The sequence below is a fragment of the Plectropomus leopardus genome, chromosome 11 (assembly GCF_026936395.1).
Source record: "Plectropomus leopardus strain MGB_pleo_1.0 chromosome 11, ASM2693639v1, whole genome shotgun sequence".
Lineage (NCBI taxonomy): Eukaryota > Metazoa > Chordata > Actinopteri > Perciformes > Serranidae > Plectropomus > Plectropomus leopardus.
The window spans coordinates 7,309,947-7,335,745 of record NC_142186.1 but is presented as its reverse complement, the minus strand read 5'-3'; the positions used below and the strand labels follow the sequence as shown (position 1 = coordinate 7,335,745).

At 40.8% G+C, this 25,799-nt stretch overlaps 1 protein-coding gene across 41 annotated transcripts in view; it reads left to right on the top strand.

Moving 5' to 3' along the window:
- The window catches only part of rims2a (regulating synaptic membrane exocytosis 2a), a 162,285-nt gene that overhangs the window by 108,731 nt on the left and 27,755 nt on the right, over positions 1-25,799 (top strand). For 20 of the 41 annotated variants that reach the window (XM_088083908.1, XM_088083909.1, XM_088083912.1 and 17 more), the window contains 7 exons: positions 2,348-2,464; positions 5,687-5,872; positions 7,622-7,728; positions 8,068-8,100; positions 18,943-19,043; positions 23,058-23,224; positions 23,796-24,032. In XM_088083908.1, the coding sequence (XP_087940034.1) occupies positions 2,348-2,464; positions 5,687-5,872; positions 7,622-7,728; positions 8,068-8,100; positions 18,943-19,043; positions 23,058-23,224; positions 23,796-24,032 (948 nt within the window). Of the gene's footprint in view, positions 1-1,446; positions 1,513-2,347; positions 2,465-5,686; positions 5,873-7,621; positions 7,729-8,067; positions 8,101-16,767; positions 16,801-18,942; positions 19,044-23,057; positions 23,225-23,795; positions 24,033-25,799 lie in introns of all 41 variants that reach the window. The other 21 variants (XM_088083919.1, XM_088083918.1, XM_088083924.1 and 18 more) reach the window with 15 other exon arrangements.

Genomic DNA, 25,799 nt, shown 5'->3' with positions numbered 1-25,799 from the left:
ACAAGTGGGGGCTGTTGAGTAGACATGCAGGGAGGTGTTTATGCACGCATACACTTATGCACGATGCCGTGTGCCTTGAACTCTGTGGAATCTGGTGTTGTGTGTGGGTGCTTTGAATCTTTCTTGTACTATTGCCTTTAAAGAGCAACTTTTTCCATTCCTTAGAAATATTTGATCAGAATATTTTTAATCTGATACAGAGGTGTGATACCTTACTTGCTTCTGCTTACTTCCTTTGTCATGTATATAAAAATATTTCTCCAGACCTTGTAAAGAGGACTGTTATTGTAAAAACAAAAAAGCACAGCATATAGCCAATAAACCACATAAAGGCAAAAATGAATATAAAATCCTACACAAACACCAGACTCGGGTAAGACTGCACTGCGTAAGAGGAGTAATTACCAATTAAGTTTTTCCATCTTATATTCAGGTGGCTTAAATTAAGCAGACAGCATTTGGAACCAGTGCTGCAAATGCTGCATACAGTATACATTATTTGCATGTATATGACTATCTTTATGGAAAAGGTGTTCAAGGGGAAGTGGTCAGTTATCCTCCATCAGCACTTATTTTCTGTGAGGGTTGGAAAATGTTGCTCCAAGAGTCCAATCATAGCCTTGGCACTGCCAGGCCGCAGCTACTTTCCCAAGTCCAATTAACTTTATTTGATATTTCTGAGGCTTGGCCTAAATCAGTGTCAGACGCAGAAAATGCACTTATCTAAATTGTCTGGGACAGTGCTCACTTGAGTGTATTTCAGCTTCTTTAATTAACGGCGTCCGGTTATTTATTGAAAACAGTTCAAAATGACACAGGAAATGAGTCATGGAGAACTTGGAATTGTACCAGAACTCTGACAATATTTTTTAAAAATCCCCTCTGGAATTTGCATAGCTTTTTGTGAGTCTTATGCTTTTTAAAAAATGTTTTTCTTCTTCTCTGTATTTTCCAATTTTTTAAAAATGTGTCTGTAAAAGGAGAAATCCTCTGTAATGTGCATGGTCGTAAGTTGTTTAATCATTCAGTAGAAGTGGCACCAAGCGGGTTTAGGTGTTTGGACTGTGCTGTTGTTCTTTCCTGTGTGAATGCTGCTGGTGTGTTCGGTGTACCACTTTCATCTGTCTGTGTGGTGAAGCTGAGGAAGACATCTCCCCACCATCTGATTGCTCAGCCTCTCTTATCTTCCTCGCCTGTTCTTTCCTCTTTGAAACTGTTACATCAACCTTTCCTATGAGCTTTCTCAGTCTCTTTGCATCCTATTTCTTTGAGAAATCTCTCGTTCTCTCTCCCTCGGTTTCCTCACACCTCCATCTGTCTGCCTATGATTCTGTCTATCTCCAACTCTTTCTTTCTCTCTCCTTTCCTCCTCCTCCTCCTCCGCTTCTTCCTCGGCGCCATCTCAGATCCATCTCTGTCTTCTCTCCTCCCTCCATGTGGTTGCAGCCATTTTCTCACCCTACCTCGAACCAGACATACTCAGCCTATTGATGATCCTCAAAGGGACCCCAGGTAGAATTTTACCTGAGCATGCATGAAGCCCCATCTCTGCACTTTCCCAGCACAATACCCCTCCACTGTGACCTTTCTCATTTGGGTGTTGAACACATGGCACTGACACTATGGCCTGTTTTCTATCACTGTAAGAACCTCACACTGTAGTAGTCACTTGACAATTATGTCCACTACACCTAACTACGCTGTGTTGACAACATCACACAACTTTGTTTTTGGATGCAGTGACAAGGCTGTTTTGTATTACCTGGCCATTGTCAATGCCATTGGTGTTGTGTTGTGTTAAGTATATATTTCTTCTGCACAAGATAAAATATATACATAATGTGTGTTACTTTCCAGTAGTACAGTATATTGAGAAAATGAGTGACACTGTGGCCATACACTTCATCCATCCAGTATTAGCTTATTCTCTCTTTTCATCATCTCAGTCATTCTCATAGAAACATCTCTCATTTTGCTCCAAAGATGTACCATGTGAGCAAGTGTGATTCCTCAATGAGCAAATTCCTCATTTGTTTTTTTGATTTATTCCTCCAAAAGAGTGACTATGGCAATACTGAAAATGGATAAGTATTCTATGCTTGTGAAGTTTTGTCCAGCAGAGGTGGTTTCTCCTGCAAACATGTTGATATATTCATTGTGTGGTGTATGTTAGCCTTCAATTACATGTAAACACTTTGGATCTGAGCAGACAGAGTGAGTCTATAATGGGAAATACAGAAAGTGAACTACAATTTTTTTTTCCATTGCAGGGTTTTTTTTTTCATGTTACTTCCCCTTTTTCTGGAAAAATCTTAAATTCTGACCAGTTGTGATATTTTTTCGCCAGCCGCAACCATCGCGTGTACCCAATCTGCCGAGAGGAAGCAGTCAGGTTACTGCGTTCCACTAGGATGGCCCGCGCCTATTCTGAGGGCGCCTACTCCTCCGACTATGACTACGAGAGGTATTGACATGCACGGCTGCTGCATCTGTGCATCCGCCATCTTGTGGTCTCTTCAAGTTGTCCCACGTCCGTCTTTAATTTATCCGTGATCGTACATGTGATGACAGAAAATGATATCCTGTCTGATATCGGTTTTTGTTACAGTGTCATCACAGCTCTGAAGTTGCGTAAATGTGAAACAATAATACACAACTGCCTCAGTATTTTGAGGCTCAGAGCTCTATGTGTTGCTGATGCCAGCTCTGTGTATCCTGGTTGTTGAGTAAAGTGCTGGTCAGCACCTGACTGTCTCCTCATGGATGTCCTTGTTTATGTACCCATGTACGTTCTACCAACAGCAATATGTTGATCAGTTATGTGTGTGAATTTTAGTGTTGTCCCTCTTTACATGCCTGTGGCAGCTGCTTATTGCTCACCAATGGCATCTCTGATGCATTGCTCTGGGCTGCACAGTAGCTTTGTAAATTCTGTGTGTGCCCTTTGGCTTCTTGTGTCTGGCCAGAATAGGCTGCCAGGCCGTTCCAAGCACCCATAGAAAGGCCTGCTGACACCCATCCATCTCCAGGACCCACGCCAGCGTCCTGGTGCACCAATAAAAAGAAAGAACTCACATCACCCCCCCTCCAGAGAAACACTGTAAATGACTCCACTTTTCCCCCGTCTTCAATCTTTTTACCCGCTGCCATCTGGCTTTCAGTCAGGAATAACGTGACGTTTGTGCCATTTCTCTCCTCTCCACGAGGAAAAAAGTGATGAGTCCTCAGAACCCAGCCCGAGAGCCTGACTGACTTTATTAAAGTGTCACAAAGTTTCCCTGAGGCCCAGCTTGGCTCGACTTCAGGCTCAGCCTATAGCCTAGATAGCCATTAACAAGAGCCCTCTGTCTTCTTCTCTCTCCCTTTCTTTCTGTCTGAACCGTCAGAGAAAGGAAAGTAGCTAGCATGTCCACAGTGGTTATCCACAGAGGAATGGAATAGATTTCCCTCCTCTCCTCATATGGATACAGTTTGTTTCTGTCGGCACCCAGACAGCGTAAAAGCAACACTGAAAAGTGAAAAGAAATGAGGGCAGAAGAAAGAAACAAAAAGCAAATGGAAGAGGAAAGGGAGACAGAAATGGGCCTTTTGGCAAGTGTCTTAGTTTAGGTGATTTCCCCTCAGAACATGAGAAAATGTTTTTCATGGTTCTCTTGTTTAAGTGCATCGCCCCAGAGTGTACCTTGAGTGGGTCAAAGCCTGCAGCGTATACACATCAAAACAGCAGCCTTTCTAAGTACAGACAACTAATACTTTGGACTTAGTTTGAATCCAGTAAGAGTATAGTGAGCAGTGCTATACCAAAGTGCAGTATGTGTATGTTGTGACTGTTTCCATCAAATTACGACTAATAAGAAGTTTTCTGGTAATTGACATAACCTATACATTACCCATAAATCTCTAGCACAGCAAGCTCATGATGTGAAACCACTAATGATTATGCTGACCATCACTGTGAACGACCGTAGATAAAGAATGTTAAAGGCTACTTTAGGTCACTGACTGATGAGCATTTGTTTTGCTATTGCAGCCGAAAAGGACATCTCCTCTACTGGACAATTTTTCATACTGCAAAAAGCTACAGACACCACAAGACTCTGACAAGACTTAATAATTATACAATTTCAATGACTGAAAAGAAGTATTGTTTTTATTCAAAACTCAAATTGTGAACAAAGTCAAGATTCAGAAGAAATCTTTTGGTGTCTGTTAGGCATAATGGATGCAGCTCACACCTATTTGTATTGTGCAGACCTCAACATGTCTCCTGTGCTTTACAATAACAAAATGGTATGATGGTTTAGTTTAAAAAAGGTTTGTTTTATTAAGCATAACATTTTTGAAAGGCTTAAGATTTTAAAAATTCAGAAAAAGATCCTTAATGATTTCACAGTTTGCATGCTTCTGTACTCGTTACAACTCATGTCTAAAGGCCAAGTTGAATATTTCCTTCACTTTTCATGATGTGATGTAGTTTTATGAAAATGCATTTTCTTCTTCTTAAGAAACCTCACCTGCTTTTTTCCTCCAGCTCTTCAGATCAACACGATTTTCCTTAATCCTCACTGTGCCAAAAAATACCTAAGATGGCTGTGCATTTTTCAGAAAAAAACAAAACAAAAAACAGACATAACAAGCCAAATGTTAAGATACACTTCACTTTTCCCTCACATTTCACTCTACCTCAGACAGACTGCAAGTGAACACTCATCCACCATGTACAGAGAGACAGCACACAGTCCCCGCCACCTGAGGACCTCACTGTTAGTTCACTACAGGGACCATAAACCACACAGGATCCACCTATCCCTCTGTCCATACTGTCTACCTTTAAAATTAAGCAATTCAGCTGCTAATGGAAAATAAAAGATAGAGTTGTAATATTATAAAAAGAAGTAAAGACTTGCATGTAAGTTGAACCACATGTATATTTCATGATTTCCACAGTGCTCATTGCACATTTTAGATGTCGTGGTACGAAAATGTCAACTTCACATGCAATTCCACAACACTGATTTAGGTTTTCCAGCCGAACCAGGTTGGCTTTAAACATTTAAGTGCTGTCTACTGTTCTCCAAGAGTTGCTGAATACCATTTGTCACGTTAATGGACCGTACCTGTATTTTTGCTTGTTTTTATTCAATTTACTGCAAATAATATATCCTCGACATTATGGCAGACCAGTTTCCAAAGCGGCTGAGTATTTTAAAAATATTTTTTAATTTGTGTTTTCTACTCTAAAGTATTAATATACATTTATTTCAATACAGGATGAAAATCAGCTCATGGAGATGTGTTTGTCAGTCCATGACAGTCAATATCCTGCCAAATGCGGATTCAGAAATCTGCATCCACAATATAGTGCAAATGTAGTGCAATGTAACCATAACTAAAGAACGCATGATGTTAATTCTGTTTGCTTTCTTTGAACAAGTGTCAAGTTAATTCCTGTACAACACAGGTGGGAAAAAAAACCTATACTAAGGTATAGTATGTGATTTGTAGTAAATGAGTTAAAATGAGCAAAAAGAAAACAGGTATGTTATTTAAAAACATGCACTTTCGAAGAGTTTCGAGGCTGCAGCAAACTTCTTTTGCCCTCCATACTGTCCACCCTGCCAGCATACTGTCCCTGCCCTACTGGGGCTTCACTGAGTGCCTGCCTATCTCTCAATAACCTCTGTAGGAACCACGGAGCCATGGATAGACACGAGTATCACAGCAGGTCCCGCTCTGCAGACCAGCGGCCCACTATAGAGCGCCCCACATCCCGCTCGCGCTCCACTGAACGCCCCCACGACTCTTCGCTCATGAGGTCCATGCCGTCTCTGCCATCTGGGAGGTCCGCCCCCCCCTCACCTGCCTTGACGAGGTGTGACCCAGATTGGAGACGTTAACCAGTTTAGCCCAGGAGCAGCCTGGGGTTTTAGTTGTACAATCATTTCCCCGAGGCACAGCTACTCTGGAGGGAGAAATAATTTAAACATTAGCTTAAAACATCAATAAGTACACTAAAAAAACTTGAGCATTATTAGACCAAAGCTCAGTGACTGCATTTAGGCTGCTAACTGGAAAAATGCAACAAAGACAGACAGAGGTCTTGAAACTAAGATAGTTAGAACAGCTGCCAGGCTAGCTATTTAGCTTAACCACCTAGCTTTATATTAGGTTTCTTAGATAAGTAGTCTGCTGATTTCTTGTCACTAACAGATTAATCAAAAGACAATGTCATTGTTTTTTTCATATATATATATTATGTTTTGACAGTTGTCTTTTTTGTCTTGCTAATCTAGAAGTTGAGCTACTAGCTACAAGATAACTACTTCGGGAAAATCTCTGTCTCTTATTCTCCGACACTAAGGTTTACTTCAACCAGTGTGATTATTGGTGCCCTCAGAGCAGCTCTACCTCTGCTAAATGTTTGCATAACCAGAACCTTTGTAGAATTCAGCCAGTTCAGACCCCGTCCCATGAGCTCCCACCCACCCCAAGCCTGACTAACTCACAGAATGAACAAGAAAATACCACATCACTACCACCTACCTCCCACCCCTCCCCACACCCTGCTTCCCTGCCTCACCTCACTTCACCCCACCTACCTCCCCCTCACGACTTCCCCACCACCCACCCAGCCACTTTCTGTTTTGTCCCCAAAAGCACCGGTGCTGCATTTTCTTTACACATGTTCCAGGCACGACAATCCTGACACCGTAGATGGCGTGCTGATGTTTTCATTTGGAACACACTGCTCATACGCTTGTGTGAGTATAGCAGTGATGGGCCAACAGTTTTTGTTGTTGTTTTTTTTTTTTTTTTTTCTTTGATTTCATTACTAACATCAAGTGATGCCGTTTATCCTGTGATGGCATTTGTTCTTTTCTTCTTTTGTTTTGAGTTGAAGCCTTTTGGGGGCAGTCTGAACGCATGGTCGCACTGGTCTGCTGTCTCTGCATTGAACTCTTCTCTCCTTGCAGCTTGATGAGTCGACTGTACATGCGATTCACACCTGGCATCTTTTATTGCAGCTCAGTTCCCTACAGTTGATGTATCCCTCCACTCCCATGCCATGTGCCAAACATCATTGCTGTGTGCATCGGTTTTACACTTGGAGATCCAAAACACTATGTAGATTTCTCATAATCAGCAAATGCTCTTTACAAAGTTACAAAATGCAAAGTTTTTACATCATGTTAAAGTATGTCATGCTGTGCTGTTTACATGGAGATAAATTCTGTCACATAGAAATTTTAGCAACAAATAACAAAGAAAAACAAATATATTTTTGTTGGACATTGTTACAATCACTGTCACTGATTATCTCCAGTTGGGCCAGACAGTGACACATAGCTAAACATGTAAATATGTGATCTAACATATATGCTAATTTAAAATCTGAGTCAGTTAAATGAGTTGTCAGTCTCCCATTGTAGTAGATAGCTTTATCTTTTTTTGTTAAGCTTTACCTTCTGCAATCAAATTGATAGCTTTTCCCTTTCATCAAAATTCCTTTACTTTTTTTCACACTGTGATGTGGGTGCATCATGGCCTGGCCCTGCATCCGCCATCAAATCTTGTCCTAATTTGTGTCTCACCTCATTGTCCACCACTGTTTGTTATGTAGGGCGCATCCTCGTAGTGGATCAGTCCAGACCAGTCCCACCAGTACCCCTATGTCCAGTAGACGAGGACGGCAACTTCCCCAGCTTCCACCCACGGGCAAAGACAGAAGTAAGTCACCTGGATGCTTCCTATTTGTATTACGGGGTTACTGTCTGTGAAGGGACGCACAGACATTTCTGTTTAGAACCTTATAATGAACTAGTTTTGATTTGTAGGCCCAACTGATTGGGGCTGAGGAATACACTTGGTTTCGCAGCAGCTGCTGCAAACTTCACTTTTGACTGAGACAGAAAAGACTGTCATGTGCTGACAAAATCTCAGTATAAGCTGTAGATCATATCGTGTACGCAAAGGGATTTTTCTTTGTTGTTTTATGTTTCATTGGTGTTTACTTTTGCCTTCCATCCATAACATCTCTGCTCGGTTCCTTTTCCATTTCTCTCTCAGAAGATGGAGACGAAGGAACAGAGCCTTGTGAAGGTCTGTACCAGAATGTATGGGTTTAGTCTGTCAGACTGGGCGTGCTGGTTGAGCGGCACCTCACTCTGAGGGCCAAAACCCTGTCTGCAATGGCGGATGGCTGGGTTCACTGGAGGCTAACTCTGTGCTCCTTGAACCCTCCCTCTGTTGCAGCTGTGTTTAACGTACAGTTTGGATGTCCTGTGCCGTCGTGTTGTACTAACCTGTAGGCCTGTCTGGGTTCTTCTGTTAGTTGTACCAGTGTTGTGTTCAGATATTTTTGTATATGTCTGGGACTTTCCGAGTTATTTTAACTATTTGGACTGCTGAGATACCTCACCAAATGCTTTACTTTGGGGTAAATTTAAGGCTTTGAGCTGCGATTAAGGCACAATAGTTTGAATGTCTTCACAACTACAAAGTGACATTTGAGATCCTATTTGTTCCTCAGCACTCCTTTAACAAATGTTTTGTTAATGTGTTGAAGCGACTTGTGACATGTAAGAAGAACTGTGATGAAAGCTGTGATTATTTTACCTGTCTTTGAATCAGACACAGTCAAAAACAAAGGCTGTTGTAGCTCTGCAGTGATTGGAGGGAATGACTGGGTCAAAGATAGAGAGGGGAGAAAAAGCTCAGGCAGTTCTGGAGAACGTGTCAAAGCACTCGTAGAACTCTTTCATCATTGTCAGAGTCCATGAGGGCTTTCCCTGTCTCCTGTACAGCGGCCAACAAGCCCGTCTCTCTCTCTCTCTCTCTCTCTCTCTCTCTCCATCTTCTTCACTCTCTCCTTTGCTTTCTCTCTCGGTCCTGCCCTCCTTCTGTATCTGTGCCATCTTTTTATCACTCTGAAACTCTCTCTGTCTGGACCTCTCCGTTGCTTCTTTTTGTCGCCTTTTTCTCTTTATTCCTGCCCCAATCTCTCTTTCTACTTTTTCTCTTTGTCAGGCAGTTTATCCTCCCCCACTTTGGTTTTCTTCTTTCTTTTTTTCTGTCTCTGTATGTCTCTCTCTTTCTGCCGTACCTTTCAGGACAGTGGCAGTGTGTGGGCAGTGGGTGGAGGTATTGATCTGACCTTGTGCTGCAGCTCCCACTGAGCCGTATGGCACTCAGCTTATGTAATGTAAATGTCAGTGTGTGTGTGTGTGTGTGTGTGTGTGTGTGTGTGTGTGTGTGTGTGTGTGTGTGCGCGTGTGTGTGGCGTTTTATGGACTGGATCCATGTTATTGCCCCTTGCTGATTACAAAGTAGGGCTTGACGGTGGATAAACTGCTATGGTTTTGATTCGCTGCTATTCATTTGAAGTTCAGTCATACCTCATACTTGAACAAACCTGATTGTCTTGTATATTACCTATTTATGTGTGGCAACTCCTAAGAGGGGACAGGGGAGGAGCTTGGGGCACCTGAACCCCAAAATGGTCACCCAGGTGTGTTTATCTATACAGAAATAGTCTCTAAACCAATGCTGAGGCAATGTGTGTTTTTCCATTTTCTGAAAATGTGTGATGCTGCTGAATTTTCCCCGTTATTCCATGTTTATCCACAATTTATATATTTAAAGTGTATGCTCATAAGGACCTTGTTTTAGTTTCGGATGCGAGTAATGTACGGTACGTGTTGGTGTACTGTACATTCATGCTCAGGCTTGAATGAACGGCCAGACTGTTGGCAGAAACTGGAGTTCCCCACAGTTTCCACTTCCTACTTTCCCATCTGTTTATGTGGCTTGCTTCTGTCCTTTGACTGTGTGGTGCTATTACTCAACACTGCCACTGCTGTAGTGCTGTGTGACTGAGTGGATATAGTGTAAGGTTTCTAAAAAAGCCACATGCTCTTTTTAAATAGTCTATGATCGTTGTGCTCTGACTGATACTCTGCAGGCCAAATGCAGCCGTAAGAGGGTTTTATGTTGGATAATGAGTATGGTAACAAATGCATGGCGCATTTCACCACACATTGTGCAGTTTTATTAACCAAAACTTTTGTGCAGTGGCTTTTATATGTTAACCGGTATTCAGCATCTTAGGGTAATACTGTGTTTGTGTGAATCTGTGGATGTATGTGCATCTGTGTTTGAGCACATACAGAATGAGTTGCCTCATTAATGTGACTTACAGTACCAGTATAGAGTTTCAAAGCTCCATCGTTTCATAAGCCTCCATCTGTCTCTCCTCTAGCAGCAGACTGTGAGGAAAAACCCCAAGGCCCGCCGGTAAATGGGAGGAAAGGCAAGTCCTTTGAATAGTGTGATGGCGTGACTTTGCTGTGCGGGCTTTCTCAGTGAACACAAGTGTGTGTTCATGTTTGACATTCACTAGCATCTGTGAATCTCGATACTTTACTGCTCTTGGTGACTCCTCCTTCTTATTTGCCATAGCGCATTTATATAGTTCCCTTTGTTCACATTTCATCTATTATATAGATTGAGTGTGCTTCGTTGGTATTGAGTTGATTTGGATTGATCAAATTACAGAGCTGTATGTAGCTGAAGCTGATGTTAATATGTACAGAGTGCTGTCAATGTGATCTCTGCTGGTCTGTCTCTTTCTGACTTCAGTACGCCCAAATCTGCCGTCTACTTTAATAGAAATTCATTCTGCTCAGCTCCACCTCACAAAGACAGAACTCTCTATTTCCATTGTGAAATTGCCAATCATTTTAATTAGACATGGATTATTGAACACGCGTGCACGCACACACACACACACGCATACACACAGACACTCACACTCTGTACAGTACTTCCTCAAGATTCAATCATACATAACTCATGTTTATAGCAGTTCTTTGCTATTTCCTCACCAAAAATAGCATAGATTATTACATCTCAACAAATAATAATTTAGTGTGGTATTTCATGAATTTTGTGCACTTTGCTACTGAAGCACTGCAGAGTCTAATCTCTTGTCAGAACCTTACAAACTGTTACCTCTGTCGACCAGCAGATGGAGCAAAGTCCATTATCTTTAATGAGGAGCTGTCCATGTTTGCAGTGCTGAAGTGGCACAGAGGTCTTTTTCTCCCTTGCCAATCGTTACACTTGCCTCTGTTATCACTGCACTAATATAGCCTATATATAATGGTTGTTACATGTAAAATGTACATTTTGAGGTAATTTTTTTGCACATTTTGTGCAGGGTTATATAAAATTTCCTGATAATCCGATTGATAATCCAGGGTCTCTAAGATTCCTTTAGTGTACAAACCTGTGTGTGTGTGTGTGTGTATGTATATTTCTGTGCGTGTGTGTGAATGTGTCTTGCTGTAGAAGTGACATGGGAGGACCAGCAGCGAGGGCTAAATGGCTCTTTGTCTGATGGAGGGACACAGCCACAGCCCTCCCTCACTGGCACAGGTTGGTTGGTATGTGTGTTGACTTCTGACACTTTAAAAACCACATTTCACTTTGATAGAGTATTAGACTTGTTTCTCAATCAGTCCTGTGAGTCCATGAACAGTAACCAACTCACTGAATCTGTCCCAGTGTTTGTTGTGACAGTGTAGTCACAACAAAAGGAAAAATTGCCCATCAGGGACAAATAAAAGTTGCTTTGCTACCACCTGACTGTAGCATCAATGCATGACTGTGATGAAGTGGAGCTTACTTATGGATTAGCAAATACCAATTCTTATGAAATGAAACCTCATCTTTCAGGTTGTGTCATAGGACACCACAGCAAATGCTATTAAAGGTCCATATTGTGAAGACTTTCTCAATGAAGAGCACCCATCAACTGTTATTTGTATTCGAGTAAAGTACTGAAGCTGCTTACTCAATTATTAATATGTTAACTCAGGTTGTCACTTTAGAGAGGAATGATTTTTACACCAGGTGTCACATAAAAAATGACTAAAAAATTTTAAACCAACCACTCTGTATTGATACTAACAATGGTGATTCATGATGTCCTGCATACGTATTTTAATTTCTGAAAATTAAGGTTTTAGAGTCAACCATCTGCTGGAAGATGTGCAGAGAGCCATGTTTTTGAAACCTTCCAGGTGAAAAATCAAGCGCTAATGATCATAGGACTTAAGACACATTCAGAGAGAATATTTAGAATAGCTTTCTAGAATGTCCTTAAAGATAACTTCTTGAGAGCTGCCTTAAAAAGACTTTTCATCACCACGTTTGTAAAATAAGAGTGAAATTCTTCTTGTGAAGTGTTAGTTGTAGAGCAAGGAAAGATAATCAGTTGTTTCGTATTCATTGACTCATATAAAGGTTCACACCTTCAAAATCTAAAAAATATTCTACCAAAGTGATCTGTCATTGAAGAGTTTTTCCGCGCTGTCTTTCACAGTTTGTGTGGATTGCAGCCTCACCAAAGTCAGACCTGGACAAAGTGCAGTAGCAGCTGGATGTTAGAAAAGCATATAATGCAAGGAGAGCTCACTTTATACGTTTTTAATTGGCCAGCAGAATGATTTTAATGATGATGAACATGAGGTTACACAGGTCAGCCTCTGGATGGCGTCCTTTTGTTTTCTTGCCTCGACTGCCGTGGTGTGGTTTTGCAGTGCAGCATGGAGCTGATGATTGTAGACACTCTGATCTCTTCATCATCACTAAATGTTTGAAAAGTGATTTATTTTATTACCCTAAAAAAGAAAAATGTGTCACACTGTCACACTAAATTTAATTAAGTTTGATGAGACGCTTACATACACAGATGTACTGCAGGACAGCATGAAATGTGTTGCCAAGGTAATGACACCACAGGTGTCTTGCGGTGCTGTGTTGGCTTAATGTACTTCCATGGAAACAGGTCTTCACCTCCCTTTCAATTAAGACACCTTGGCTTATGCTCACCTGTTATGTGTTATGGCATGATATTTGCTGTGATGGCTTGACAGGCAACTTATTTTAAACACTTACATAGTTACATGTTAAACAAAGACAGAAGAAAAACAGCACAAGTAGTTATGTCTCTGCAGCTACTGATTCTGTGTGCATATTAACTGTGATCTCCTTAACTACTAGCATATACGTAAGTGTATGTAATATTGGTGTTTTGGGCTAACAAGGCCCAGTGGATCTCCAGTTGGACATCGGACATAGCCATAAAGTCTCTGCCTCCCACTGCCTGAGATTCAAGCTGTAATGAACTTTTAGTCAGTGTGGTCATTAGACAGTCTCTCACTTTCTCCCTCTAATGTTTTTCAGCCTGTGTTTCTCTTTAACTCCCGGCTCCCATGCATGTTACGTTAACGCTCAAAGTTATCCTGAAGTCGATCAAGGCTCCTCCTCAGTGATTATGTATGAGGGAGGGGTTTTTATCACACCTCTCACTCCCACCTATTGTTGATTAGCATATATACCACCACCAACTGCTTTGGACCTATCACAGATTCGCGGACTGAAATATGATCAAGGGATGATATAGGAAAGACATCTATTTTTCAACTTGCTTTTTGCAGGTGGTGCAGTTGTTGAATTTTTGAATCTCTTCTTATACAGACAGAGGTAAATATTTGGGGCACCTGGTATATCTGATGCTGCAGTATACTTTTGTGGTATTTGACACGACAACCAACATGTAAGAAAGTATCCAACATGGTATCTGTGTCACAAACATTGTCATTTTACAGCTGAACAGTACATTAAAATATCTTTTAAAACAATTTAAGTGAGAAATAGACAGTGCTGTTACAGAATCGTGATTTATATGTGATCAATGTTGCCTGGTTTGACAGTCTGACTGCAGTGCACGAGCAGTGATTGACATGATTCACAGCTGCATTAGAGACACCTTAGCTCTGATTGCTTGTCTGGCCTGATTCTTGTGAATTCCATTAAAGCTAGAAGGAAGAGAAGGAAGGACATGTTTTTTGTTTGTTTGTTTGTTTGTTTGTTTTTCACAAATTATCCGTCTTATATACTTCTTTCAGAAGTATATTAGACAGTCAGTTTCAGCAAATATGACACAAAAGTGTTTTGATAAAAGTTACCAACTGTGACTTTAACAGCAGTAGCTTAATAATAAAAAGAACAACATTTGTCTGTTTAGAGAATCTGTGTTAGCAGGTAGTTAATATCAGTGGGCTGGTGATATATGTAATGTGATTTATGCAATTAATTTAAGAAGCAAATATATGCATGTGCCCAGTTTACCACATATTGCTTAAAGTGAACAGTATGTAAGTCTGGAAGAAGACTTGTTGAATGTGCAATCTAAATAATATAGACAATGGGTTGCATTTTGTTTTCTTATCTACTAGAGTATTGTATTTGTATCCTAATTGCTGCGACCTTTAATAGAATAAAAGCAGAAACAGATTTTTTAAAATTGAATGATGCACAAAGACTAATGTTTAAATATTTTTAGTTGACCAGTTGGGAGAAATAAAGGTAAAATAAAGGAAAAATAAAGGTCAGGATTTAGTATCATGGCAGTTTAGCTCATTTTGTAGTACTTGTATTTGTCGAGCATTAAAGGCATTCTATACAGGAATTGTTGGCTACTGTTTGTAAACCGTGTCTCTAGTATAAGTTCAGCAGAAACTCAATCCCAGTTGCACTGTATTTGCTTTTTTTTTGGTGCTGTGTCCGTAATTTTCATAGCTTCCCTTTTGATGTGTGCTGCTTACTGTCTGGCACCTGGTCACTAACATTTTACAAGGTCCAGACATGCATCCACAACGCAGCAAAGAAAGAAGAAAATCAGAAAATACAAGCAGAGGACAGAAACTCTGCAGATAAATACATTGACGCATACTTCTAGTGGGTCATAAGTGAAGTATGAGTTGGATTATTCCTGTATGAGTCTATACATTGTTTTTCAGGATAATCTTGCACAATATACTGTTATAGTTATTCTGACCAGACCAATGCTGGAACTTGCTTTTGTGTACATTTATATACCTCCATAGAGTGAAAAACTGAATTTTCAGGATCATCTACATCATATTTTCTTGATAAATCATGGTTTGTAATTGTGTTAAACACTATGATACATTGGCTGTTGTTTGTGCAGTGAAGCTCTGTAGCTATAGAATAATTTATCATTCAGAGGCTGCTGGGTTAAACAATGAAATGTTAATACCTCGCAGTATTAACCCACAGGCCACAGGAGACTTTTCCACACTGACTTGTTCTGGTTTTCACTTCAGTCTCTGTCTTAATATATCACTCTGTTATCCTGATGACCTACATGATGCAGCTGAAGTAAGAAGGAAAAAAATCACTTGCTCTCTTGATTATCATTTGACTCTCTAATGAGATGATGTTAACTGCCACAAAGAGATGAAAGCTGGTGAGGCAGATGTCTCACATTGTCTTTTTATTCATGTGACACTTCATTATTCACCCTAATGGAGTACTAATTGAGCTAAATGCAAATTCAGTGTGAGGGGGTATGAGAATTAGGTCTGACCAGAGTGGGCTTCTGTTGCCCTCCCAGCTGTCACTGTTGGTTTTTGTCAGGTTCAAACTCCTGGACGGAGGTTAGACAGGAAGGTTGGAGAACAAGAATAATTGAATGGTGGACATAGGGGGGCAGGCTGACCCTGAGGAGGAGTCACAGACACTGCTGATTACAGACTGACCCCGATGTTGAACCCACCATCTGAGGTCATGTGGGTCCACAAGTGGTTGCTTACACAGGATCAAGACATACAGACAACATACAGAAGGTAGAAATGAAAGCACATTTCATCTTTGCAGAGAGAAGGGAGGGGAAACAAAATCCTCCTCAGAATATTTTGAGGGTCTCAGCAGGCTGAAAGGAAGGAAGAAGGACATGAATAATACGAGGAGGAGGTGGAGGAGGAGGAGGAGAATATGTAATCGGAAGTAACAGACATGCCTGAAAGCGAGCAGTCGATCTTGTTGTTGCATAACTGTTTTTGAGACAGTTCCTGTAGCGTACGTCTGTGTGTGTGAGTGTATGCGTTTGTGTATGCGTTTGTGTTTGAATGTTCACTCTTGCACTCTGTTCAGGTTACATCGTAATTTTTGTCAACTTTCACGTTTTTTGCTGAAACTTCGTGAGGTAGCTGGCTCTCTCTTTTGTGCGCTCGCTGCTCTGTGCTTTCAGTTTGTGTTGTTTTGTGTTTTGTTTCTTTTTTCTTTCTTTTATGTTATTTTTCCAGGCTGTCTCCTCACAGTTGCCCCATGCAGACTCAAGTGACATCCACTTCTCCTTTTACCCTCCTTTCCTCTCCCCCCTCTCCCCCCGCCTATCAGATGTCTCGAGTTTTTATCGGGTTGGAAACATTAACATCTCTTTACTGTTTCAGCTCTTTTTTCCTTTTAAGCACAGAACCTCACCTTCCCAACCTTTCCCCCTTTCTAATCTCTAATAACTAAACTCTTAGCCTCTACCTCAGCCTCTCCTGGCCTCGCACCCTCTTGCTCTATTTTGACTTCTCACTGTGCCCATGGTGGAGTTTGTGTGTTCTTGGTGTACTCTATGATTTTGTTTGTGTGTTCTGTTATTGTTGTTTTGTCATTGTCGTGTCGTATTGTTGTCGTGTTGTGTCCCTCCCTTCCTCCCGACCCTCCATCCTCTCCCTCCTCACTCTGACCCTCCAAACCTGGCATACGCGGTGATCATGGTGATGGGGTCGCCCTCCCTCCCACCCTCCTCCCCCCCACCCCCCATCCCCTTACCCTTCGTGCATCCTCTCACATCCATCTTCCTCTCCTCTGTCTGTGTCTGTCCATTCTGTGATGTGATCCCAGAAGACACGGACTCACCAGGTTGGACGAACTCAGGTCTGTCCCTTCTTCTTCTTCTTCCTTTTCACTTTCTTTCTTTTCTGACTCAGCCTCCTCCTCTTCTTCTTCTCCTACTTTGATTCACACTGTCCGTCTTCCTGGCTCCCCCACCCACCTCCCCTCATTTCTTTTCCCGCTTTGCTCGCCTTCATTCTCTTGTGCTGTTTGCACTCTTGTTCTATAGATGACGCTTCCGGCTTCTTTTTACTTTTTCTGCGGATAGACTGTGTCTATCATGGTCATGCTACTGTGATTTCTTTGCTGCAGGTCTTGACATGACACACTGTGTGATTTTCTACGTAGGAAAACATTTGCTGTCAATTTGTGGCAGAAGAATTCTCCTTATTTGGATTACTCTCTCTTTCGACATACTTTTCCAACACTTTCCTAAATTGATGCTGTAGCCTATTTAAGTATAACTGACAAAAATGATAATATGATAAATATATTTTTGATTATCTGGTTCTAATTTAGCACATTCTCTCTGAAATGATGAAATGAAATGTAGTCAGTTTTATACCTTTGACAGAATCAGGATAGCTTTTTTTGTGCTAAGCTCAGCTAAACAAGCTGCTGACTCCAGCTTTGTATTTACTGCACAGGCATGAGACTGGTATCAATCTTGTCATCACACTCTTGGCAAGAAAATTAACTAGTGCAATTCCCAAAATATCAAACTGTTCTTTAACTTAATCATATTTTGTCCAGCCTCTTTCTGTCTAAAATTGTGTGGCAATGTATAAAAAGGTGAGCAATTCCCACACTCTTCATCTGATTGGGTTGGAAAGACACTCAAATCACAGCTTTGCAGTTTTAAAGCCAGAAGATAAAGTCACCACACTTTTTAAGCACATGGTAGAAAAAGTAGAATAATTACAACAGCTGCAAAAGTTTTCAGCTGCACAGACGTGGTGAACAATCCCTGATAAAGTGTGTCATAACAAGCAGGTTATGGAATGACTCTTAAATGAAATGACCTTGTTCTTGTTATTTAGAGAAAACTTAAGACAGAGGAGTGTGTAGGCTGTGAGATGTCACAGAAGCAGTGTAGTAACTATAAACAATTAACCAAGAGAGGCAGACAGTGAGCTTTATTCTAATGGAAAAAATTAACTTTGCCTCACGAACCAATCATTTGCTCTCAGCTTGTATCGCTTTTCTTTGTCTGTGTGCGTGTATGTATGTGAAGCTATAGGCATACCGTATGTGCGCATGGCACTTGTACGTGTGCATCCATCTTCACTCTATCATTGCCATCATATGACACAAAAGTAGAGACAGAGAGCAAGTGGAGAGAATGGAGATGCAGGTACAGCAGGGAAGTCAAAATTTGATTGTGACTATTGTTGCAGAACACTTGCAGCAGAAAATATTTGTTATGAAGTATTATTTTGTGTTTTATTTTCTTTGTAGCTACATAAAATGTGCATAGTTCTTATGCGGTGGCATTATTACCTCCAGCACAACAAGGTTAGGCTTCTGTATTGATTATGGCATGATGTTTTTACAGTGCATATTGCGCTCTCAGCAAAATGAAACAAAACACAGTGGTCAAATTGAATTACAGAGGAGATGAGGTGGACAAACAGTGTTTTGCAAGCCCTTCAGTTTGGGCTGAGAGGAATGTGGTGGCCTATTTAGTTGGATCATTCAGGGATTTCATTTTCTCTGAAAGGATTGGCATTTATATAGAATCCCATGTGTCCCCACATGGATCACAAGCTTTGTTGGAGGTCCTACATTTTGTTTAGTGCAGTATTGGTGTCAAAAGTTTCTATATTATGAAGCAGGAATCAATAAGTTGTGCTACTAGATTATTTTTCAGTGAGATAAAAAGGACATTTTAGTCAAACTTTTTCATACGGTTAACTGAGCCTGGCATTGTGACAGGTGGTTACACATGTAGCTGATAAATATGTTTTGCAGCTTACCTTTAGCAGTCAGTATTTTCTGTTTGTGTTTGTGTTTCTTTGTTAATACAGTCAACCATTCAGCTTTATCCCATTAGATCTGTCCCTGTCATAGCTCATGGCTCATAGCTCAGCAGAAGCTTGTCTCTCACCATAACAGTGTGTCCCTCCATCAGGCCCTCTTCACTGCATCAGCCCCCATCTGACCGGCTCCTGTCTCTGTGCTTAGGTATGGACATGGAGGAGAGGACCAGGCAGATGAAACTGAAGATGAACAAGTACAAGCAGGGAGCGGGCTCTGACTCCAGACTGGAGCAGGACTACCACAAGGTAAACATGCTTAATGCGTACTTCAGTACTCCACATTCACAGAGAGAAACATGTACCTACATACAGTATACTGTTTGCTTGGTTGCACTTTGCAAAAGCCATATGGTGCACTTTGCAAGCAGTCAAGCATGTGCACATGCACATATCAACATCATACTGTGCATGTACTTTGATGTTTACAAAGCACATATACCCACAGATAAAGTTACACAAAACAGGTAATCACTCAACTCAGTTCAAGGGTTGGAACCCTCTGAGGTTTTTTTAATAGTTTTTAAAGGGCCACTTTATCCAAATCACAAAAAGCTAAACATATGTATCTCCACTTACACGACAGTGAGCTACTGTCTGTAGATAGTTTTGCTTTGACACTGTAACATTCCTTCCCATAAAAATGTCTTGGAATAATTCCCAGATCTAACTTTCAACAGTTTTTGTTGGGAAATATTTTTAACTAGCAAGGCCTGTGGATTGTCCTGTGTAACTGGAACAAAGTTCCTGGAAGGACAAGTTGCTTTTGTGCTTTTCAAATGTCATTCTTCAGTGTTGAGAGTTATATTAACAAAAGTAGATATGTCCAAACCTTAGCACATAAAACCAGCTACCTGCAAGGCTAGATACAATGTGAATTAAGTGAGGAAGTGTCTTCTCTTTGTCATTTGGGTGAACTGAGCCTTTAAGCCTTTTGTTGTAAATTCAAGGAATGTGACAGTGAGTGTGTGCAGAGTCAAGTGTTTACTACTCTGCTCTGGAGAGGTCCCGAGCATGTTTAGAGAGCTCAGCCTGGGCCTGGTGTGTCGCTGCAGTCTGGGCCAAGCCGTATGAGACAGAGGCGCTCTCTTTGGCTTTCCTTTTTAGTCTGTGGTATGAAAACTATCGCATTTGGAGAAGCCAGTGTGTTTGCTGGGAGTCTATAAAAAGCAGATTCAATTGTGAGGTGTCCTTGTCTGTTGAACGTTATCCTCCTTGCAAGTGCCATCAACAAAACAATGCTCTAACTATTATTAAACAAGACTTCTGAGCACTTGCTCTTAAAACAGCAGTGTAACACAGGACAGTTACTGTAACACTCAGTTCAGGTTCTCTTGCCGTAAAAATCCTACAACAGATACACACAGGATATTATATAAACATCCACTTCTGCACATTTACTTGAGCCAGGCTGGCGCCAAGATTGTCATCCCAGTTGATCTTCAAAGGAAGCTTTAGTGTTGAGAAAGATTAGTAAAAATCTGTCACTGTTTTTTGCATTACACAGTACTGACTGCCTTCTAGTGGTGGAAGCACTCAGTTCCTTCCCTTAAGACAAAGAAATAACACCACAAACAAATTATTGCCAGCAAACTATACTTAACATATCAAAGTAAAATGACCTATTATATGTTCTATTATTCGATTATTATTATTATTTTTACAGATACACTATTTGTAAGTGGGACTTCAATGTTGTATTTGGTCAAGATAGAGATACATTTACATTTTATCTTTGTTTTGGGAAGGCTGGATTACCTGTCTGTCCTGGGGTCTCAGACCCCCAGCAGCCTCAAAGACCCCAAGTTATCTGTTTGTCACTTGGTTATTGTATGTCATTTGATTCATTGCAAAATAAAAAATTTAAGAGTTTGCAACATGAAGTACTACAACATTTTTCAGCTAAGGTGGAGCCCACATTATTTCCTGGTCTTCATGGCCCTGCTTATAGATAATGTCTCTCTAGTTTTAAGATGCTATGCTTATGCTCATACAATGAAGATTCATAAATAATAAATAATGTAATAAAGTAAAATTGTGTTTATTTATACTGCTATACACTAAATGACACAGAAAGCCAGAGAACTTTGGCCTCTGGATCTTGGGCCTACAATGAAGGAGGGGCCCAACAAGACATTTTTGATATAGATTAGTCTAGATTAATCCAATTTTGATTTACCTGCTTAACAATTTTATTATGAAATCATTGCTTTCTTAAGGAGACAGACATAGGAAACGGGAGATTTAAAATAAAATTGATGGGAGCTTTCAATTTAATTTAGTTGTTTTGTTCTGCTACCTCTGACAGTAACTTCCAAAAAAATTTTTACAATGGGACCGGGACAAGGGTATATCCATAATTAAAACACAATGGATTGCAACACTAAAAAATAGCACCATTATATTATGTTAGATACAAGATTTGTCAAATAACAATAATACCTAGGGTCTGCATTACACCCTGCACACTGAGAAAAGTTGATAAATTATCCAAAATGTGCTGTTCTGGTTCTGAAGGAGATGGTACCCTGATGCACTCTTAGTGGAACTGTCCTCTTGTTAAGCAATTTTAGTGCTATTTTACTGAACACTTGTGTTTTCTTAATATAGATTTCAAGCCTTGTGTGATAACTTGTATACTAGGTGTGTAAATGAGCACTGGCCTTCCTATCAGTTAAGCAGATCATCTCAAGGAATTGGAAACAATGTAAACTACACAGTTTCAGCATGAAGAGCTGGAGCAAGGACTTTATGAACATGCTATCATATAAAAATAATAATGGTAAATATTTAGCCATGCTGTTGGGTATTTAGCCTATAATTATGAATAATATTTATATGATCATATGTTTTTAATCTTGATCTGCAAAGTAACTTAGAAGCATTGCTCTGAGATAATATTAATGTAGAGTGAAAAATGCAATACTGCCCTCTGAAAAAAGAGGAATAGAAGTACAAAGTAGCACCAAATTAAAATACTCATTGTTAATTATTATCATTCGTAGCTCTGCCAAAAGTTTCTGACCACACTGACAGATGCTGATTGGCAGGGGATTGATGCTAATATTTTAGACAGGACTGCCATTTCGTAATGCTCTGAAAACTCAGTGTTCCAAGATTCGTCATCTCACACTGCAAACCTGCGAGATTCAACCCTCAGACTTACTTTTTCTTTTTTTTTACTACTTAAATGTCTTTGGTGTATTTGAAGTATTCTGACCTTTCAAAAGGCACACCTAATACACCTTATGTAACAACATTATCCCTACTCTTTCTTTCTGTACACCTCCGAGAGCTAACATAATAAGTCAACATCATTTATATTCAGCAGCTCACTTCAGCAGCAGAACTTATCTTGATCAAGACTGTGTCCTTAAAAAGCTCAAGGCATGTAAGCAGTGTTGTTTGCACCTAAAGTTCAAACCCTTTCATCACTTTATAAAGTTTACATCAGTGTCTCATTTTATGTTAAATGAATGTCTCCTTTTTACAACAACATTATAGTAACCACATCTGAAAGGAGCATGGACTTAAAATTGTTGGACTTGCCAAGAGGACAGCATAAGTCAAGGACCAGAAATATTTTGCAGGGTTAGGGTTAGGGTTAGTGCATGAGCGTCGCAGAATCTGTTTTTTTTCTGTGTCCACGTTAACAAGTTGGAGCAGCCACACTGCCTGTGTAAGCACCGCTGCTGAGCTGTGGCACATCTAGAGATGCAAAGTCTCACTGATTTTTTTCTGTGTGACGCACACGGTTGCCAGCAGAAATAGACAGTGAAAATAGTGTTTTGATAATCACATTGACATGATACCACATTTTACTGCAGTTTCAATTTCCCTATTTGTCACAGACATGAGGAAATACAAACAGATGTGTTTTACTCAACTTTTACTGATTCTGTTTCAAAATAAGAGTCCTCTGACAATGTTTCTGTTTACACAATCCATGCAGTTGTTGACACAAGGCATTTTATCATGAAATATTTGCAGGACAGTGTTGTTGACAATGCAGGAGCTTGCACAGCTTCATAAATGAGTGTAATATGTGCTTATAATTGTTGGAATATGGTACTCATAGCAGAATGGCAGCTCCACAGCAGTGTTACAGCAACAACACTGTCAGTGTGAACGACACAAGAGTGCAAAACGAGACATGCAAGTTTGCCATCACACACTACACTCTTAGGTAGTGTGTCCCAGTCAGTTCAAGCAAAAATCACCACAATAATAACCTTTTTGGTGTTGTTTTTTTCTTCTCTGCAGCGTTCAGGCAGAGATCCACGGGGCTCTGATAACCTGTCGGCCAAGTCATCGGACAGCGATGTAAGCGACGTGTCCGCTGTGTCGAGAACCAGTAGTGCCTCTCGGTTCAGCAGCACGAGCTACATGTCTGTCCAATCAGAAAGGCCGCAAGGAAACCGCAAAATCCGGTAGGCTGATGTCCACACCAGGGGGCAGTGCATTTTGTCTCACTCTTTAAACTCATCGAGCTGTTATCAGGAATGGACAAATCCCTCTCAGCTGTGAAACTTTCTTTCCATATAAGTTGCCAAGTCCAGACATTCTCAGTATTGAAAATGTTTGCACCTGTTTAAACCTAAAGAGTAAAATGCACCACCTAGCTCTGTGTGTCATTTTCTCAACATTATGAGTTCAGATTTGGCTCCATTTTAGAAAAATCTGGAACCAAATAGTTGAACTCTGCTCATTCAAGCTGTGAGGGAAGTTTGTCTATATCTGGCAACACTCACTGAAACTTAAAACAAGTTGCATCTCTTTAGGTGTTGTCTCATATAAAAAAAAACAAAACAAATTCATTTGCATGGTGCTTTGCTGTAAGTGTACATTTTCTGTTAATTTGAATCAGTCTGCTTTTGATCTTGGCTGCACTGTCTCTCTGTGTTTGTCTTTCTTTCACTTGTTGTTGACAATATTCATGCTTTGTTTGGTTTTCTTTCTGCTTTGCATGTGCTGTTCTCTTGCTTCTGTCTCCGTCTTCAGACAGTTGCGATCAAGGAGCCAGTCTCGGGAGGGGGACGAGCAGTTAGGGGAAGTACTAGAAGAGGAGGAGGCGGGTGGGGGAGGAGGAGGAGTGGAAGGGAGAGGGGCGAGTAAAGACGCGAGATCGCAGGGAGGGAGGAGGGGATCGGAGGGGAAGGTAGAAACAGAGCATCAGGAGGATTTGTTGGAGAAAGAAGAGGACTTGCACCAGAGGAGTATCTCAGAGACTGACCTCAGGTAACACTTGTGTGGCAGCCTCGACCTGTAGACTCCTACTAACAATAATGTAGATGTGTAGCTCCCAGTGGCCCACTGACTTTTGCACGTTTCCATGATGATGTGCAAAGCAGAGTGTGGTGACTATCCTCCACCCATTGATCTTGATAACTGTGCCCCTATTAACCCTTACCAGTACTGAAGAGTAGTGATAATTGTAGTGAGCTGACAACAGTTTGGTAACCCATGCAGCCTGTTCACACTTACTGGAAGTACAGAGAACTAGGTGTGCTTGCTTGCACAGTTTTATGTATGAATGTATAGATGACAGTCATGGGTTTGGGGGGGGGGGCGGAGATTGTCAGGATAAGATCAACCTATGTCATATAAGCAGCGATACAGAATTGCTTCCTTTATTCACCCCATGATGAAAGACATCAATGGATAAACACATGGTTATTCAGACTAAGCCAGAGACCTCACTGTTAACATATTTCATTAAAGGGATACTTTGCCAATTTCCAACCAGCTTTTTATCAACGAAACATTGCAGGATGACACAAAACTGTTCATTCAGCAGTTTCGCTGGCTCTCGGCCTTTGCCCGAACAACAGGCTTTACTTCTGCGTTTTTGTATACCCCGCCAACCATGCTGCTACTGCAGACAAAAAGAGTATAAAAGTGCCTCAAGAGACTGACCTGCTTCTCGCTTTAGCCTTCTTTACACAGAGATTGCGCTTTAGGGCCACTACCAAGTCTCCTCTTTGTGCTTCCTTTGCATTTCCAACCAAATGACAGTGGCATCATGTCACTTCAGTGTATGATTATAGACAGCTTGCAGCATCGCAAAATCAAAAGAGGCACGATGTAACAAAACAGTGTCGGTCTCTAGTGTGACATAAAACATGCACAATCATTTACCGGCTCTGTTATACAACAGCTGATTTCGCCCTCTGTTCGGAGGCTAACAAGCACCATTTCTCATTGTTTTCCCAATTTGCGGAGATTTACGGCAGCCGTTCTTAGTTCAGAGTTATCCCCTAACTGTTAACAGCTACTTTATAAATCTCCTGTGGTGGGTTGCACATGTAACACGTTGTCAAAACATTCTACCCGTTCTATCCATGATCCCGTCCTGCCACTTGTTTATCCAGACATGGTTTTGGCACTGTTACTACCTCCAATGGCAGCTTAAAGGATAGACCAATCTGTCCCCCCGATTCCACAATCCTACCTCTTATACAGAATGTTGAAGTGCCATAATATTGCACTCAATATGCCACAATATTCCTGCCCTGAACAGGCAGTGTAAAAGGGGCTTCTCTCCCAAACACTGACCAAACGGTTAACAAGGCAGACCTGACTGATTATGAATCTGTTACTGCGTTGTAATTTCTCGCCTCAAATGTTTTTCAGGAATATGTTTAACTTTTTAACTGTATTATGAGATTAATGTTACCAGTGGATGAGTTCGCATTTGTCACCCACCATTGGGAGCATTTATTGGTGCATACCGCAGTGCATTCTGGTAGTTGTAGGTTTTCTGCCTCTTGGGTAAAAGCAAATGCCACAGTCCTTTCACTCTGTCTACTCTGTTTTCTCTAGTCCCGTCTTTCTATTGCATAGACAGTCTAGTTTTATTTTTTTTAAAAAAATAGTGAAAAACTGTTGAAAGACTATTTTCCAACTTTGGCACAAAAAAACCCTAAAACTGTAAACTGTTGACATGAAGGTCTCGGGATCATTCTCATTAGCCAGGACATTGACTGTGGGAAGATTTGCTGCTGT